The sequence below is a fragment of the Petaurus breviceps genome, unplaced genomic scaffold, assembly GCF_028583685.1.
Source record: "Petaurus breviceps papuanus isolate PSGF00001 unplaced genomic scaffold, PetGlider_PUasm1.0 98, whole genome shotgun sequence".
NCBI classification, from domain to species: Eukaryota; Metazoa; Chordata; class Mammalia; order Diprotodontia; family Petauridae; genus Petaurus; species Petaurus breviceps.
In genome coordinates this window covers 28672867-28691148 of record NW_027187460.1, presented here as the reverse complement: position 1 = coordinate 28691148, position 18282 = coordinate 28672867, and the positions used below count along the sequence as shown (strand labels likewise).

General features: G+C 39.0%; 1 protein-coding gene across 5 annotated transcripts in view; it reads right to left on the bottom strand.

The window, feature by feature from the left end:
* Positions 1 to 18282, bottom strand: part of WASHC5 (WASH complex subunit 5) — a 73876-nt gene that overhangs the window by 29631 nt on the left and 25963 nt on the right. For all 5 annotated transcript variants that reach the window (XM_069081197.1, XM_069081195.1, XM_069081199.1 and 2 more), the window contains exons 10-17: positions 13784 to 13911; positions 9969 to 10098; positions 8005 to 8117; positions 7332 to 7498; positions 6977 to 7052; positions 4319 to 4429; positions 2253 to 2393; positions 1217 to 1297 (exon numbers count right to left, since the gene is read on the bottom strand). In XM_069081197.1, the coding sequence (XP_068937298.1) occupies positions 1217 to 1297; positions 2253 to 2393; positions 4319 to 4429; positions 6977 to 7052; positions 7332 to 7498; positions 8005 to 8117; positions 9969 to 10098; positions 13784 to 13911 (947 nt within the window). The remainder of the gene's footprint in view (positions 1 to 1216; positions 1298 to 2252; positions 2394 to 4318; positions 4430 to 6976; positions 7053 to 7331; positions 7499 to 8004; positions 8118 to 9968; positions 10099 to 13783; positions 13912 to 18282) is intronic.

Sequence of the window (18282 nt, the reverse complement as noted above, 5' to 3'; positions counted from 1 at the left end):
GAGTTCGGGGGATCATCCTTGTTCTGGATACACTTCTCTAGTCCTGTTTTTCTATACCTCCCTTGTTACACACTTGATTGCTTCATGCTTTATGTATGTTACCACCAGTGGATAGCACAAGCGCCTGGCTTATAAGAGGCACTTAATATATATGCTTACCGCTTGACTGTGTAACTGACCTTTTGAATCTGAATGCAGGACTATGCATTGATTTCCTGCTAGCATTTTATCCTTTCTGACTGCTCTAGCCTGCCCACATCATTTTGGATCCTGTTATACCATGTATAGTTTTGAGCCATCAGCAATAGCTCCATTTCTCAAAAAAAGGAAGGTGAGGATCTGGCTAGATAAGTACATCATATTCCATGTCATTCTCTATGGCTAAAATCCCCTCCTCTACATCCTCTTCTTCCCGTCTTCCCCTGTCTTTCCTGGTGGCTAAAATGCTACCTCTTCCATGAACCTCCTAGTCAGAAATTATCTTTTGGTCTTTCCGCTTCAATTTTTCATTCTCATCATACACTATTTTGCATTTAGATTTCTCCACATTTCTGTTTGTTGTATCCATGAGTCGTCTCTCTCTCTCTCTCTCTCTCTCCCCCCCCCTCACCCTGCACTAGACTTTAAGCTTCATGAGGGCAGGGACTTTGCTGTGATTACTTCTGTATCTATCCCAGTGCTTACCACCATACTTTGCACAAAATAGGCATTCAATGAATGGTTACCAAATGAATGAATAAGTATAAACTTTATGCTTTGGAAAATAAAAAAGTTCTATACAGCATGAAGCATCAGTCTTTATTATTTTTCAATGTAAGGGACTAGAGACATTTTCTCCTAATTTGCAAGGAATACTAAAAGATGGCTTCTGAAGCAATACATGTTATTTTCTGTACAGATGTAGAAACAAGTAGCTCCAAGACCAACTTTAAGTATGATATAAAACAAGGCCTTACTATCCCTTTCCATTGTCAATATACAAAAAAAATGAATAAGATCCCACAGTGCACCAATGACAGAGCTTTCAGCTCCTAATTTCCAATCCCATCATGCATACAGAAGTGTCAAAACAGCAAAGTGAGTCATTGACCAGAGAATGGAATGGGCTGTAATCAGCAAGTTGTGACAGTTTTCTATTTGTGGGCAAATAGATATAAGGTACAACAATCTGCCTTCTGATTCTGAAGGTTAAAAAGGTCCCTCCAAGGGTTATTACCTTGATAATACCAACCAAAGTAGTTTTCATCATTAAGATGCCTTCAGTAAAAATGGAAATAGCATGGGTAAGCTTGGCAACCTTTAACAGAAAGAAACAATTAAGATAAATGACAGAAGCCATTTTTATGGAAAGTAAAAGAAACACCAATGATCAGCTGAATGGCTGAAGGGGACAGCGACATGGGTGCCTGCCTCTTCAACCTCTGGCTGCACTGACAATGATGCCAGCCTGGATGACAGCACTGGTTCTACCCCCCACTGTTGGACTGTGGTTAAGTCACTTAACTTCTCTGGGCGTTGGGTTCCTGCTCTATGAAATAGGACAACTGGATTAGATGATCTCTAAGACTTCTTCTAATTACATTTTAAGAGTCTGAAGATTCCCTTTATATTTTATTCACTCTTGGTCTCCCAACTTCTCTGAGTATCAACAAAAGCCACTTAACAAAGGAAGCAGATGTGAGGACCCTGTACTAAATGCTGACAGGAAGGAAGGCCAAGCTCTTAGATTTAGGGATGCGTGACTGAGTTCCACTGAATTAATTTGAATACTTAACAAGAATCAGTTTCATTCCCAACTTTCACTCTACATAGCTTTTAAAACCTTTTGTCTAAACCTAGGTAGAAAAAAGTCTTTGAGGCAGTATAGACAGCCTATTTAGGTCTATTTAGCCTACAGAGACTATTTAAGCTAAAGAAAAACTTAGTATTCATTTTTAAGGGAAGATCACATAGAGGACTGTGATGAGCTATGGCCAGCTTCCACTGACAAGTGAATAGAAACAAAGAACCTTAAAACCAAATCTAAGGAAGCTGGGTAATAATAAGATGAAGGTTTTGTCAAGGTTAGGAATTGTTAAGTCATGTAAGGGCTGGCAAAGAGGGGGAAAAAGTCTCCTTCCTTGAAGGTGGAATCAAGATGGATTTTCATGTGTGTGGGATAAATGGCTAAAGTTCCCTTGGATGGCATGGGGGTGAGATTACAATTTCTGGTCCAAAACACAAAAATGCAAAACTTTAAATGTCAAAGGAACCTCGTATCGTGGGCCCAGCTGAGCATAGTCTCTTAGCTTGTCTTTGTCTAGCCGGGTAGGCACTTCGATGATATCATGGGTTTGAAGCTTTATGATCTTCAGAAGAGAAGTAAACATACTTTCTGGAATAATTTGCAAAACCTTTAAAGAAGAAATAAAGGGAAAAAAGCATTAACTGGATAGCCCCAGTCAATGAATATCTTTATTAAGATGAAAGGAGGGGCTATCTGCCATAAATTCCCTCCTCCTCACCTATATATATACCTTATAGCCCCAATACTCTCTCACACCTTTTCCTTCTTTACTCTTGTCTCTGAGGAAGAGGTGGCTCTTTCTTTTTCCAAAGCCAGTCTTCCTGTGCCCTGGATCCCCTCTCCTCCTGACTCCTACATCACTGACTATCTCTCATACATATTCAAGCTCTCCTTCTAATATCAATGACTCACTATATACTTGTTCTTTCACCAGTCCAGCCTTAAAAAAATAACCTCACTTGACATCTCTTCCAGCTATCTTCATTTCTCCTTTCTTTCACTGCCAAATTCATATCAAAATCTACTCTTGCTGTCCCCTCTTCCTCACCACCCACTCACTTCTCTGTCCCTTGAAATTTTGTTTCTAGCCCCATCTGTTGCCTAGAACCTTTTTCTCTTCAAGCTACTAAATGACATCTTAAATGTCTTCTTACCTGAATGTGAAGGCCTTTTCTTGATTCCTATTGTTCTTGACATTTTTATAACTCAGTTACTGCTGCCCCCTGTCTCTTGCTGCCCCTCCCTGCTCCTCTCCCCCGACCGCACCCCCATTCTTGGCTTCTGAGATGCTACTCATTCTGGGTTCTCCACCTATCTTTCTGACTATCTTATCCTTGTCAGGCTCCATCTTCTGTTCCTAATGCGGGTGTGCCCCAGAGGGCTGGCCCGGACCTGTCTGCTTCTTTCCTTCCACACACCCTTTTTCAAGATCCTGTCACCCTCTATGAGTTTAATTATTTTTATGTAGATGACTCCCAAATCCAGACAGCCACCCCTCATCTCTCCTGACTTCCAGCTGGATGCCATCACATGCCGCTCCGATTCACTGCCTCTTTTCCAGCTACACTGAGCTACCCCTCCATACTCAATACTCCATACTCCCCTCAATGCCACAAGCCATTTGCTCTTTGGAATGTATTCCTCTTCATCATCCTCTCAGAATCTTCGTGTTCCGACAAGGCTCAACTAACTTGCCATCAGCTCTATGAATCCTTCCCTGATTCCCCCCAGGCATTAACAATCTCTCCAGCCTCGATTTTCCTTGTACTATGTTTATTTGTATCCAAGTTGTAATTCTCCAATGAAAATTAAGCTGCTTGAGGGCAGTCGGTCAACAAACATTTATTAAATGCCTACTATGTGCCAGGCACTATGCTAAACACAGTCCCTACCGTCAAAGAGCTCACATTCTAATAGGAGAGATAACATACCAATAACTATGTACATAAAATACATAAAATGTACATGGAAAGTAAATGCAACACTCTGGGCAAAGGGATGAAGGTGGAAAAGTCTAAGATGTGTTTGTGTGTGCTTGGAGTCCGAAGGACATAAAGTGTAGGAGTTTGAGATCAGGCTGGTAAAGAAGGCTGGAGACAGTAGGTGAAGTGGAAGGCAGTGGGGATAATCAGAGGACCTTAGAGATGAATCAGGATCAGAGATGAGAACTGGAAGGGTACTCAGAAGTCAATTCGTCCTACTCTCTCACTTTGTAGTTCAGGAAATGGGGGCCCCAGGAGGTGAAAGGACTTGCCCAAGGCAACTCAGGCAGAAAACATCCAACGTGGCATTTGAGTCCAGGTCTTCTCACTGTAAGGCCAGTGTTTTCTCTACTCTGCCTACTACATTTTAGCCACCGAAGGTTTTTTAAGTAGGACATTAAGTAATTGTTTCCAATCTACTTAAAAAAAAAAATCACTGTGCCTCATGGAGAACAGATTCACATTTATTTTAAAAGAATATTCTTCACTCGCTTAATAATTACAGTGGTTATCATGCAACAAAAATGAAGTGCATAATATAATTTCTTACCTTTCTTACATAGGAAACCAACTCTCCAGAATAATACTGGGATACACTGAGAAGGTCAGGGCTATTTGCCTGATTGATGCGAAGAAGGGGCAAGTCAAGGGCAGAAGCAAGCTGAAAAGAAAGGAAGGTTAGAGGTGATTAGAAATTATTATACTCATTTTATAGATAAGGAAACTGAGGTTGGGAGAGATTAAGTGACTTGCTCAGGGTTACATAGCCAGTAAGTGTCTGAGGTAGGACTTGGACCCAGCTCTCTCTGATTCCAAGTCCATACTCTATCCATAGTACTACACAGCTGTCCCAGTTATCCCTCAGTGGCCTCTACATTTTTTCTTATCATTTTAACCTATGGCTAGTGGGGTAGTGGGAAGGAATCTAACAGTCATCAGGGGCATAAAATCTTCAGAAAAACCAGTTTCTCCAAAATGAAAAAGGTGTTCCTTTCTTCCAGTGCACTGGGTGGTCATGCACATAGCCCACCAAGTGAAATACAAAGTTTACAAAGGTGGGGTAAAATTTCCAGGTCAAACTGAGTTTCTGGTAGAACTGAGAGAACAAGGAAAGTACCATTCTACTAGGAACAGTGATGGACTGCTAAGGAGAAAAGAGGGAGAGGTTTTAAGCTCTGGGGGCTCTGTGATGATCAAGAACTATAGGGGACAAGGACTGAAAGAAGAATGGACCAACAACAAAGCAGTCTGGGAACCACGGAGAAATGGGCAGGTTTAGGACTAGTCAGGGATCTGGGATGTGCCATGGCTTCCATACTTTGAAGGTGCCCATAGTCTATGGGTGAAAGGAAGGTCCTCCAATAGAAGGGAAGAAAGACTTATCTATTCTTTCCCAACATATCTGAATTAATTATACCATAGTTGAGGTTAGCCTAAATGTCACATAAACAATTTTACACCAAGCCAAACCAAAAAACATTACATCTTAAAGAATTCTCTTCATATATTTTTGACTGATTTCAAAAGGAATTTTTCTAATTTTGATTTTACAAAGATAGTTAGTCATAAGTAGTGTCAAAGGGTTGTGTAAATTATATGATTGTATCTGTTATAATTTGAAATAAATAGGATGGACTTGTTATTTTTGTCTCAGAATTTTGCTATAAAGGCATTCAGGACTACATTTCAATAGAAAATATTTACGGAATGAGGAAAATAAGTACATTAGACAAGCTTTATATCTTGGTATCAATGCAACTGAATCACTTAGATATGAGAGATAAAGGAGATCCTTCATTTTCTTAAGTACTGAGCTCACCTTCCCCTTTTCTCCTCTCAACAGAATTTAAATAAAAGAACCTAATTACTGATAATGACAATAAAATAAAAAAAAATACAAGATCATGAGCCTATACAATCTCTTAAATTTTCCAAATGCCAAAGCTGGTATAGGGGAGTAGTTTTATTATACCCATTTAAATATGAATGAACAAGAATTCTGTAGAATATAATGATCATTTTAACTTTTCTGGCCCTCTAGGAATCATATCCTCTGTAACTGCAGAATCATCATTAGAAACAAACCACAGTCTTTCTTAAAAAGTAAAGTGAATTTGGGAAATAAAGCCTTTTTATCAAGCATTATGAAGAATATTCTTTTATTTGTATCATAGCATGCAAATCTATGCCTATGTTACAGATGTTGCAGGAGAGGATTTGTGCTTTAAATCTCAGCTGGACAAGATGACCGTTGATGTTAGTCTTTCAACTACTAATTCTATGGTTCTGTGATTCAGAGGAATGGAAGGGGGGAAGGTGAGAAAGTCTCTTTGAAATAGCAGATGGCAAGGGACATGTTCCACCAGCAATCTGGATAGCTAAGAACTATGGCAGGGAGGGGTTAAATACTATCTAATGATGGCAAGTGGGGCATCCAACATAAAAACTGCCAGAAACCACCCTCCCATTTTTGAGGAAACCTCATTTACTATTAAAGCTAAACCTAATGTTCATAAGCCAAAGAACTATAGTATTTACAAATTCAAAACCCTAACACTGTTAACATTTAACTCTTGAGCAAAGACAGTTAATAAATAAACTCTTGGATCTCAGACAAAACTAACAATTTTTTTAGTGACTAGAAATGATGTGACAAAGAATCCTGATAGAGACTTAGGGAAAGTGACTAAAAAAATTAGAATATTTTACAAATTGAAGTAATTCATTTAAATGCATATCTTTAAGCAAGTTTAATTGGCTTTATTGACATTTAATAATATATTACATTATTCTCTAAGGAATTACCATTTTTGTATGTTAATTTAAGCAACAAATATTTATGTTTTGTGAAACTATCTCTGGTGGAAAAACTGTTAATTTGGAATCTGGAAAAAAAAAAAGGTACAAACCGAATTTTCTTTTTTTTTTGCCTTTTGGAGGGCAAATGGGGTTAAGTAACTTGCCCAAGGTTGCACGGCTAGGTTTTTTTTTTTTTTTTTGGTGTGGGTGTTAAGTGTCTAAGGCCAGAACCAAACTTGGGTCCTCCTGGCTCTGGGGCTGGTGCTTTACTCACTGCGCCACCTAGCCGTCCCTCAAACCGAATTTTCAAAGAGAAAGGAATCTAGGGCTGACTGAATTAATGAGGTTAACAAAGAAGATTACCAACAGTTGTTGAAGTGAAGTGTCTGCTCACCTTGGCCCTGCTTACCTTTAAGAATGTAGAGCGAAGTTTAGTGACCATGGAAGGGTTAACCCTTATGCTTTCTTGCATGATGAAGGTGAAACTGAAAAGAAGAACACAATAATGAGAACATCTGCCAGGCTCTTTTCTAAAAAGTTGTTTAGTTTGGGGTGGCTAGGTGGTGTAATGAATAGAGCACTGGCCATGGAGTCAGGAGGACCTGAGTTCAAATATGGCTTCAGACACTTAACACAAAACTAGCCATGTGATCTTGGGCAAGTCACCTCATCCCAACTGCCCTACCTTACCCCCTCCAAAAAAAAGCAAAAAAAAAAAAAAAGTTGTTCAGATGGCTTGTTAACAGAGAAAGAATTCATATTACCTGTCAATTAACTGCCAGGCAAAGGAAAGGTCACCAATTATCTGCATAGTGATCAAGACCTCCTCTTTAATGTTAATTGTTCTGATCATTTGATGGAGAAACTTTCGTGTATCAGCAAGAAACTGGCACACTTGCAGATTCGACTCTAGTTGGTGAAACTCTTGAACCTAAGTGATGGAAATAAATTTAATATTAACTTTCTTCAAAATTATGAATGCTTTCTTCTGTGCTGATTTTCCCAGAAAATAAATTTAAATATAGTCCACTCCTTACAATGGTAACAGTCTCTTAATAAGATCTGTTTGGCAATATATTTAAAATTATAACTTTAAAAACTATTAAATCAGCAAAGTCATAAAGTGATGAATAAGTGCTGATGTAGGCATCTGGACAGTAACGGTCTGCTGGTCACTAATTGTGCAGCATACATAAACACATAAAACATGCATTTTTCATTTTAGAAGCAACAACTACGATCTCATTTAATTTAGAAAAATTTTAATTTCTGAAGACTTCTAGGGTTGTTAATGAAGGATAAGCCTTAGTTTATATTTAAGATGCTGGCACTTATCTGCTATTAAATTTGTTTGATGGTAATGGACAAAACAAAAGAATTAGTCTATGTATAAAAGGTATAGTAACTGCAGAGTTGTCCTGTGAAGACTTTCCTTACCTCTTCTAATGCCTGTATTAACTGCACAGTTTTTCTGCCTGCAGCAGTGGAATCATCATAATTTAAAGACAATATTTGCTTTGAGATCTCTCGGAACCAAGCTTGCAGATTTTCTAGTAATGAGCAAACAAAAGAAAGATTACTAAAGATATATAATTCCTTTAGCTGCAACATGCTGAAGGATGCTTCAGTTTAAACTTACTTCATAGTTCATGATTATTTAAGCATTTACTATGTGTCCAACACATGGTACGGTCCTTGCCCTCAAAGAGATTATACTCAAGTTAAAGAGTACAGATTTGAGGAACAAAATAATTACATAACAATATAATTTTCAAAATGTGTGGTACATACAGAAAATAAGTGTTATGAGAAAAGAGGCAGGGGAAGAACCAGAGTGGGCAGAGTTGTCAGGAGAAGCTTTGTGGAGGAGATGAAACTTGAAGTGTGTCATGAAAACTAGATCAGATTTGTAAAGATGGGCAAGTAAGGGTGAGGGGCAGTCTAGATAGGAGCCATAGTCAGGACAAAGGATCTGGTGCAGAATGACAGTGACATGTTTTGGGAAAAATGAGATCAGCTGGCAGGAGTTTAGGTGATGCAGTGTGGTTACTTGGTCAGGTATGAGTTGGAATAGCTGATATCTGAGGCCTCTTTCTACTCAGATTTTATAGGTGAGTGATGGTGAGACAAACATGGATTTGGAGAGTGTGATACACTCAAATAAAACTTCCTTTTTATGTTCTGATTTTTTTGGTGTATCTTCAAAGTGCTTTCCTTGTAATATTCCATTGTATTATCAGTCTTATGATTTGCATTCAACACTGCTTAAAGCACTGACAAACCATTTCAGAATTATCAGCTACCATGTTAACAATTCAGGAGAGCTGCAGTTTCCTTAAAGCAAGGAAAAAGATACATCAGTGATAAAATTTTTTTTAAAAAGATAAAAAACCATTGACATTATAGATAGGTAAGCTTTGAAAAATAATGGAAATACAAGAAAGAGAACAGGAACTGAGAGAGTAACCAGCTTATTTCTGTTTACAACACACACACACACACACATCTGCTAGGTTAAAATACAAGATATTAGTAAGCACTTTTCTAAACAATGTGTTCCTGTAAAAGTAAGGATGCATTTCTTTTGAATCAGGAGTTGAGTCTATGACCTATAAGGCCCTATAAAAGGAAACAATACAACAAATTGAATTACTAGAACTACTAACTATGTAAAAGAGTAAAATTAAGTTGAAAGTCCTATAAAATGGACATAAATATACTGTGCACATTAACTTATAAAGGACTCTCATATATAGAAACATATAGAGCACATAAAAATACAACTCTCCTGGACATATCTTTGGCATGAAACATATAATGTCTGTAAGATAAAAAACTTAACATTGGAAAAACAATATTTCTCACCAAAGGTGGCCCACACATTGATAGAAGGCTGTACTGGGAATTTTAAGGGATACTTTTTTTTCCTGATACATTTTCCTGAGGCAAGTTACGGCTCTCAAAATCATTCTACTGACTTTGCTTTGTGTTCTGATTTGGGAATATTAAAAAATAGTCTTCAGTCCCTTTTTTATGCTAAAGAAGACTGCTAACTTGTGTGAAGGTAAGTAGTCTAATAGGCAAGCAAAGATGGTGAAATCTGAGAATCTGAGAACTGTCCAGTACTTGCAGAGTTGTTGGGCCCTGTGTATTGAATGAATGAACTATGAAGGGGTTAAAGGCAAAGAATGCTTGTAATCCTTTTCTGTGAGCAAAGAGGCTAACAAATCAAGAAAAATGGCGGCATGAAATTGCTATTTGAGGATGAAGTCACGTGCTGATCAGTAGAAATAATTTAAAAAAAGCAAAGCAAAGGGGTCGCCATCTTGCCGGCTCTTTAGCACTCACATGATCCTCACATACATATCTAATTTATCAAGATTTTCTTCTTGAACAATTACCATTTTTTTCCACTCTTGTTAGAGGCTTTACTCCTGAAAAGACATCGGCAAGTTCCATCATCCTCTCAGAGCCTTCTTTCTTGTGATGCTCCCATTTGGCTTGCTTTTCTGAAAGCATCTGCTTGAACATCTGATGAGAATGGCAGAAAAGTCATTTGTAGTTGAAAGAAAATTAATATTAAACACTTTATTGACAGTCCCTGAATGAAATCCATATTTTAATTGAAAAAATGTCCCCAAAGTAGCATTACTTAATCTGTTTTTATTCGACAGATAGAACAGTGCAGTGGAAAGCTTAGGAGGCTAGGAGCCAGGGCAGATGGGTTCCTGTTTAAGATCTGGCTTTCTCTGCCCAAGTGTCCTTGGGCAAATCACCTGATCCCTCTGGGCCTCAGTTTCCTCCTCTTTGAAGTGGAAGAGGTGAGTGTAGAATTACAGGATCTCCAAGGTTCTTTCTAACTTTGCAATTGCTTAATTTTATCTTTTCCTTTGTTAGAAAAAAACTAATTAACTGAAGAAGATTCCTGTGGGAGTAGGAAGAAAGACCCCTGGGCAGGAATGAGCCTAGGTTGGGGCTGTGGGAGGAATATTTGTGATCTGGCCAGGATGATAAAGGATGATGAAATAAGGAAACGACAAAAAAATGGAGCAATGAACCAAGAAGACTGAAACTGAAGAGTAAAGAAAAGGTAATAAACCTGAATTAGAGATCTTTAGAAAGCAGGTAAATTTAGCTTCACAAGTATCACTGAGACTCACTTGAGATGTGACTCATGGGCAGAACATGGTGATGAAAGTATATACTATATCCAAAGGAACAGATTAGATTGAAAAAAAAAATTGCTGGAGTAGCAGTGTCTAGCAGGAGGACATACTTAAGTGAGGAAATCCATAAACCAGGATAGGAAAATATGGTAGACAACACTTGTGTAAGTGTCAATGGAGGGACAGCAAAAAAAGGAATATTATAATGAGTGAAGACTAGAGTACTAAAGGTGATCTAGTGATTAGAGATCAGAAGAAGCAAATGATGAACTGGGCAACACCACAAAACTGGCACAGTAGAATGATACTAAAGCAAGAAGGCTTCAGTGTCAGAACTATCTGCTGGAACTCTCTCTGCTAAGAAAAGAACTGATAAATTCTTGATTAGCTTTAATAAAAAGGTAGAGGAATCAACAGGGGAAATGGCTGTTCTGGATCTATTCTGACCAGTTAGGAGAACTGGTTACCAAAGGAGAAATGAAATGAACTTCAGGTACTTTATCTAGTATTTGAAATCACATAGGTGAAAAACTGAGCAGAATTTAATAACTTCAAAGAATTCAGGGAAGGGATGGTTAGGATCTCATAACCTAAAATTCCACATGGGATGTTTGTCCAAGAATGATGTGATACTTCTGCTAAAACAGATGAAGACTATTCCAATAATGGAAGGAGGAACCATTTAAGGAGACCAATGAAGATCCACAAGGATCAAATAGAATTAAAAAAGAAATGTAGGATCATAGAGCCAGAAGGGTCCTTGTAGACTGTCAAACCCAATACTCTCCCATTACAGAGGAGCATATAGAACTAGAGTGGTTATGACTTGTCTTTGGAGTACAGAATACAGAAGTGAGGACAGATTTCTGATGTTATATATAAAAATAGTAGTATGGTCTTGTATGAATAACATCACAAAAACTAGAGCCTGGGGATGGATGCTATGGAGAACACTAAGAGTTTTTGTAGCTTTAGTAATAGGGGCAGTAGAAGATCAAAGAAAAAGGAACATTGCTTGGTATGAATGGGATGATAACAGATGAAGGAAGAACTACTGCTTATTTTGCTTCTTTTCTCTTTTCAGGGAGAATCATATATTTGGGATGGAACCAAAATGGTCAAAACCTGGTTGAAAACCAGGGAAAGAGAGAGTTTTGCTATTTTCAGAGATCTAGTCCTTAGGCCCAATGGACTGTATCTCAGACTAATGAAAACTGGAGTGTGTCGTTACTTAACCTCTATCAGTAATCATGAAAAGCCATGGAAAATAGAAGTATCATAGGAATAGATAGTACTATACGTGTATCCTTTAAAAAATCCCTTCACCAGCTGGACCAACCTTTCCAACTGCACTCTATATGTTAGTTTTCATCGTGTGCTTTACAGAGCAGCCAAACTTTTACAGTTGTGACACTGTTTTGCATGGGCTGCTGCTCATCCTTGCAATGACTCCTTTGCTGACTTTACCTCACAGAGAGATCCCTTTCCTGATTCCCCCAACTGCTAGTGCCTTCCCTCAGTAAACAATCCTGCATTTATTCTGTATTCCTGTTGCCTCCTCCAATGGAATAGAAGGTCCTTGAGAACAGAGGCAGCTTCATTTCTCTCTCTGTATCACTGGCTCAGTCAAATTGCTATCACCTGCATGAGGCTTTTCTTTGTGCTCCCCTCGTTATTAGCACCTCCCCACCAACATTACCCTGTATATATTTTGTACCTACTTCTATGTGGACATACCATTCACCTACTCCAAACTGAATGTAAGTTCCCTGAGAGCAGAGACTATTTTTGTATCTTGGCACCACACGGAGAATGTGGAACATATCAGGCATTTAATAAATGCTTGCTGAATTGATGTATCAATCATGTAGGAAGTGGTGGTTCAACTGAGAAGGAAATGGAGTCTAAGAGGAAGAGATGAACATGGATTGCACTCCCAGTGTGGGGAGGCAGACTGTGCAAAAGCATGGAGAAAGATGAAAGATACTGAATGCAGAGAACAGCAAAAAGGCCACTTGGGCTCATCCAGAGTGCGTGAAGGGGAGTCATGCACAATAAGAATGGAAAGTGAGGTTGAAGCCAAGTGGCAAAAGGCTCTAAATGATAAGTAGAGGAGTTTGTATTTAATTCTAGAGGAAATAGGGAGCCACTACAGATTATTGAGCAGGGGAGTGACACAATCAAATACTATACTTTAGTAATACCACTTTCTAAGATCTATGGAAGAAGGATTGGAAAAGTGAGACTAGAAGCAGGGGTGGGGGGAAGAGAATAATGTGTTCTGTTTTGTATTCCCAGTTTAAAATGCCTATGGGACATCCAGTCTGAAATGTACAACATACAACTGGTGATGCTGGGATGGAGCTCAGGAGAGACAAGGGATGAACGTTTCATCTTTATAGGAACCCTGCAAAGTAGTAGTGAAATTATTGCCACCTCTTTTTACAGGTGAGGAGACTTAGGCTCAAGGATATCTAAGATCACTCATCTAGTAAGTGTCCTAGCTAGACTGGGAGTACTGGGGCTTTACACATAATAAATACCTAATGAATGGCTGGTTGCTGGTCCAGAATGAGGCAGGACTCTGGTTTTAAAATCAGAATACCCTAGTTTAAATCTCAGCTATGCAAATTACTGTTTCTATTTCCTTGGGTAAGTAAATTCACTCCTCTGGGCCCATGGTTGTTGTATTTGAAAAATCAGAGAGAACAGATAATCTCTAAGGTTTTTTCCAGCTTTAAATCTCAATGATCTATGAATCCAGGTATTTTGATTTGAAGTTGAATTATTTATGGTTTAGTAGAGAGAGTAGTAGACTGCAGTCAGGAAGATTTGGGGTTCAAATTCTGCCTCTGAAAATTACTACAGGAGCTGTATGAACATGGATAAATCACTACCTTTATAAGCCTTGATTCCATCATCTGTAAAATGGAGAGAGGACTCTTTCAAGGGCAGTTGTGAGGTTCAAAATTACAGTGCTATGTAAATGTTTCTTATGATGATGATGGTGATTATTTCAATGCTTCCTTTATAAAATAATCATTTGTTACCTCTTTAAGTATGAACTCAAACTGGGCAGTATCAAGCAGCAACTGGAAGAGGATCTTTGGGTTGTACTTTGAGTCTGTCATAATTTGGTCCTTGATTTGACGAAGGCGTTTGTTATTTGGGTCACAGGCTATATACAGGAGGGAAAAAGTTATCAATTTGCATAATGCATATCAAAATGCATTTTACATAAGCTCTTATGAGCACAGGAAGACTACTTGATCACTTAGTGGCTTCATAAGCAAAACATTTAAAAATAAGAATAAATAAACCTCAGCAATCACCTACAAACCAATAATCTCTACAAGATTCGCTCTCTGCTCTGCTGAGGAGGCAGTGGTAAAGTGGACATCCTCAAAGTCAAGTATCCTTTCCTCTTGTTATTTTCAATTTAAAAGATTATTTCCTGATTCAAAGAATTAGAGTATGCTTGTTCCTGACAATTAGAAGTAATGGTCATAAAATACAAATGAAATGAAAGGATCACATAATCTCAGAGCTGAATGGGACCTCAGAAGCAATACAGTTGAAGCAATTAATTGACAAGCATTTATTAACCATCTATCTGCCCACCATTATGGCTACAAAGAACAACCTGAAAACTGTCTGAATAATCACCTCTTTTTAAATGTTTCTACAAGTGATTGGGCAGCCTCTGCTTGGAGACCTCCAGTAGTAGAGGGGGATCCACAATCGCCTGAGGCAGCTCATTCCACTTCTAGAAAGCTCTAATTGTTAGGAGAGTTTTCCATATATTAAAATCTAAATACGCCGCTTTGCAATTTTGATCCACTGCTCCAAGTTCTGGTAAAGAAGAACAAATTTATTCCTTGCACAAGTGATAGCTCCTCAAATACCCAAAGACAGCTGGCCATCATGTCCCTTTTACACCATCTGACTGCCTGGTTAAATACTCTGAGTTCCTTCTACTAATACCCATATGGTATGATCTTTGAGGCCTTTGCTATCTCGAGTGCCTTCTTCTGGACATCAGCAGTTGACTTTTAACCTTCTAATCATCTGCCTTTTTCAGGAGACTTCTCCCCATCTACTGATAATCAGTATAGACTCATTCCTCAGTGGTTAACACAGTATCATTGCTTCTTATTTGCCCCATCCCAGTGATCCTGAACCCCCAACTGAAGAACAACCCCACCCCTCACCCCAAAGTCCCACTCTTTGTTCCCTCATCCCTCAACTCCAGTCCCAAAGCCCCACTCTAAATCTGCTATTCATTCCACTGTGTTCTCTGGGATCTCTGTACCATAATTAAAAAGTTTCCTCCTATCTTAGACCTCTTCCTTTCTCACTCTTCCTATTTTCTAGCATTCACTGAGACTTGGATCCTTCTGGAAGACATGGTATCAGAGTTAATATCAAAACTGTTAAAATACTAAAAATGAGAAATATGGAATACAATGGAAACAACCTAATCCTGAACTACTAATTGGTAGAATGTTACAAGGACAAAAGGGAGATCTAGACAAAGTGCTATTAGAAATTTTCGGTTAGGAGGAACAATGATGGCTTTATGGAAGAAATGGCACCTGGTAATGGGTTTGGAGTGAAAGGCTTCAGTTCAAATAAGGTTTGAACCATTATAATCTGTGGGATTTGGAGCAAGTCACTTAATCTGGGCATGTTTTGTCATCTATAAAATGAGGAAGCTGGACAGATGACTTCTAAGACCTCTTCCAATTCTAAATCTAGGTGATCTATAATGGCAATCTTTCTGAAGGACATATGTTGATTGTTTAATTGAGTAGGAAAATATGACCATTTAGCCTCAGGTCACTATCCTAGAAGTACCTTTCAGGGATTTCCTAAAATACTCCAAGGATTTCTAGTGTATACCAGAAACAGAAGGTACAAATAATGATTTGAAAACCTAGGTCACCTCAGCCCATTTCTTGATGTACTTAAAAAGAACTGACTGTGAGACTGTTGTCCCCTCATGATTCCCAGAGAAGTAAGAAGGACCGAACTGTTCTAGGCTTCACTGCTACTATATCCTTTCAAGCCTTAGCTTTAAAGGAAAAACAAAACAAGACAAAACAAACCCAACCCAGAACAATCTAGGATAAGGGGTTGTTTATAGTCAAACACAGCTGAGTAGCTGTAGGTAGAAGGAAGGTTTTTGAGGTACAGACAAGACTAGTGAAGCTGGATCACAAAGGGGACATCAGCGCTGCCTCTAGACCACAATGAAGTGTCAATGTAGGCTGGGGGTGGAGAATATATGTTGGTGCCATGAAGGGTCAAAGCTTTAGGGAGGACAGGCTGAATCAGGTAATTTTTAACACTGCCTGCATTCTGTCTTCTAAACCATTTTAGACAACTCTTCTAACCTCAAGCTCTATTTCTTCTCTTGGTTTCATATTCATCTCAACTTCCTGAGGCCTTCTCCTTTCCTCATTACTATTCCTTAGACCACCTTTTTAAGAAGGATTCCAGCCATGCTTCACTTCACTCTCACCTGGACTCTCTGCACAAATTTCCTCCTTTTCCCATATGGGTAGACTTCCACCCCCTCCCTTTTTCACACCCCCTCCCCCATCCCATTCCCTCTATTTTCCCTATATATAGGTGTCTTTTTCCATGAGAATGTAACCTACTTTAGGATAGAGACTTCCTTATTTGCTTATATTTGTATCCTTAGTGCTTAGTAAGGTGCCTGAATTGCTTAATAAATGTATTTGCTATACTCTCTTCTTTTATCCATCCATCCATCCATCCATCCATCCATCCATCCATCCATCCATCCATCCATCCATCCATTCATCTATCTAATCTATTTAGGATTTCGTCCCTACAGATAAACCAAGACCCTGACTCAGCCTGTCCTTTAGATTTTGCTCTCTTAAAACTCAGTTCAGATCCCATTCTACCTTCTTTCACTATGAGGGGGTTGTCTCCTCCCCAAGCCAGTGATTGTTCTAATGATTTATACATTATACATGTATACATGTCCATCTCTAAAATGAAGGGGAACTCTAAGGCCATTCCAAGGGTACTAACAGCAATGGACTCCAAGTAACAAGATTCTGAAGCTCTAGGGCAGCCAGTAATGAAATTCAACAAGTATCCATTAAGCACTTACTGTGCTTAATAAGGCAATGTGACAAGACAAAGTATACATCAATTCTTATTCTCAGTGAGTCTAAATTCTAAGTAAGTGAGGCAAAGGATTGAAAAGATTGGATACTCAGGTCAGTGAAAGCTCATGTTTTGAAACTAAAGCAGAAAAAATATTTATACTCTGAATGAAAGAACTGTTCGTAGGAAAACACCCTAAAAATATGACTTCGAGATAAACCACTCTTTACAGGAGGAGGCAGCATGACATCATAAAAAGGACTGGGACAGGACTCGGGGAGACCTGCTTCCTAGACCTAGTTCTGCTGCTGTGGGGCTAGTTGACTGATCCTGGGCAAGTGATTTTCCTCTCTTCTGTCTAAAAGTCTGATTTTTCATGCTCTCCATATGTTATCATTAAGTGTAGATCATCAGAGCTGAACTTTGCCACAATTACGCAGCTAGTTAGTGGCAGAACCAGAGCCAAAGCCCTGGTCATTTGATTCCCAGACCATCGCTCTCTCCACTATCTCACATCCATGAGATATTTTACAGAGGCTAAGATCAGAGGACTGAGAATCAGAAGCAACTTTAAATAGTTTAGAGGAAATGTAAGCCATCCAGTTACTGGAAAAGACTACTGTATTCCCCATTGCAAAAAAAGAAATGGGCTTTTTGTAAGAAAGCAGCCTTATAAATTTGGATAGTGCTTGATAGTTTTCTTATGCCCTGACAACCTCTGTACAGACTGGCTTTTGCAGTTAATGACCCAGATACCTCCCAGAACACGCTGGTCTCATTGTGGTTCCACTAAAATACAGCAACATTTGAGGTACAGAGTGAAACCTCTGTTAGTCACTGCAGTCCCCCACATTACTGGCAAGATGTGTTTGTTTCACCATAGAATAGACAATGGGAAAGGAAGGAAAGCATATCTGAATTTTCTAATGTATTAGTAGTATCCACAACCACTAACATGGTGACTAAGCCATCAGGAAGGCATGGCAAACAATTACATTAGGTTCTGTGACTCAGCAAAGCAGGGAATTAAGCTATAATCTTTTTTTTTTCTTTTTGGAGGCGGGAGGGAAGGGCACTTGGGGTTAAGTGACTTTCCCAAGGTCACACAGCTAGTAATTGTTAAGTGTCTGAGGCCGGATTTGAACTCGGGTCCTCCTGACTCCAGGGCCAGTGCTCTATTCACTGTGCCACCTAGCTGCCTTCATCAGTTGGGCAAGATTATAGATTAATGGGGCAGCTAGGTGGCACAGTGTATAGAGCACTGGTCCTGGAGTCAGGAGGACCCTTGAGTTCAAATCCGGCCTCAGACACTTAACACAAAACTAGCCGTGTGACCTTGGATAAGTCACTTAACCCCAACTGCCCTACCTTCCCCCTCCAAAAAGCAACAACAACAAAAAATCTC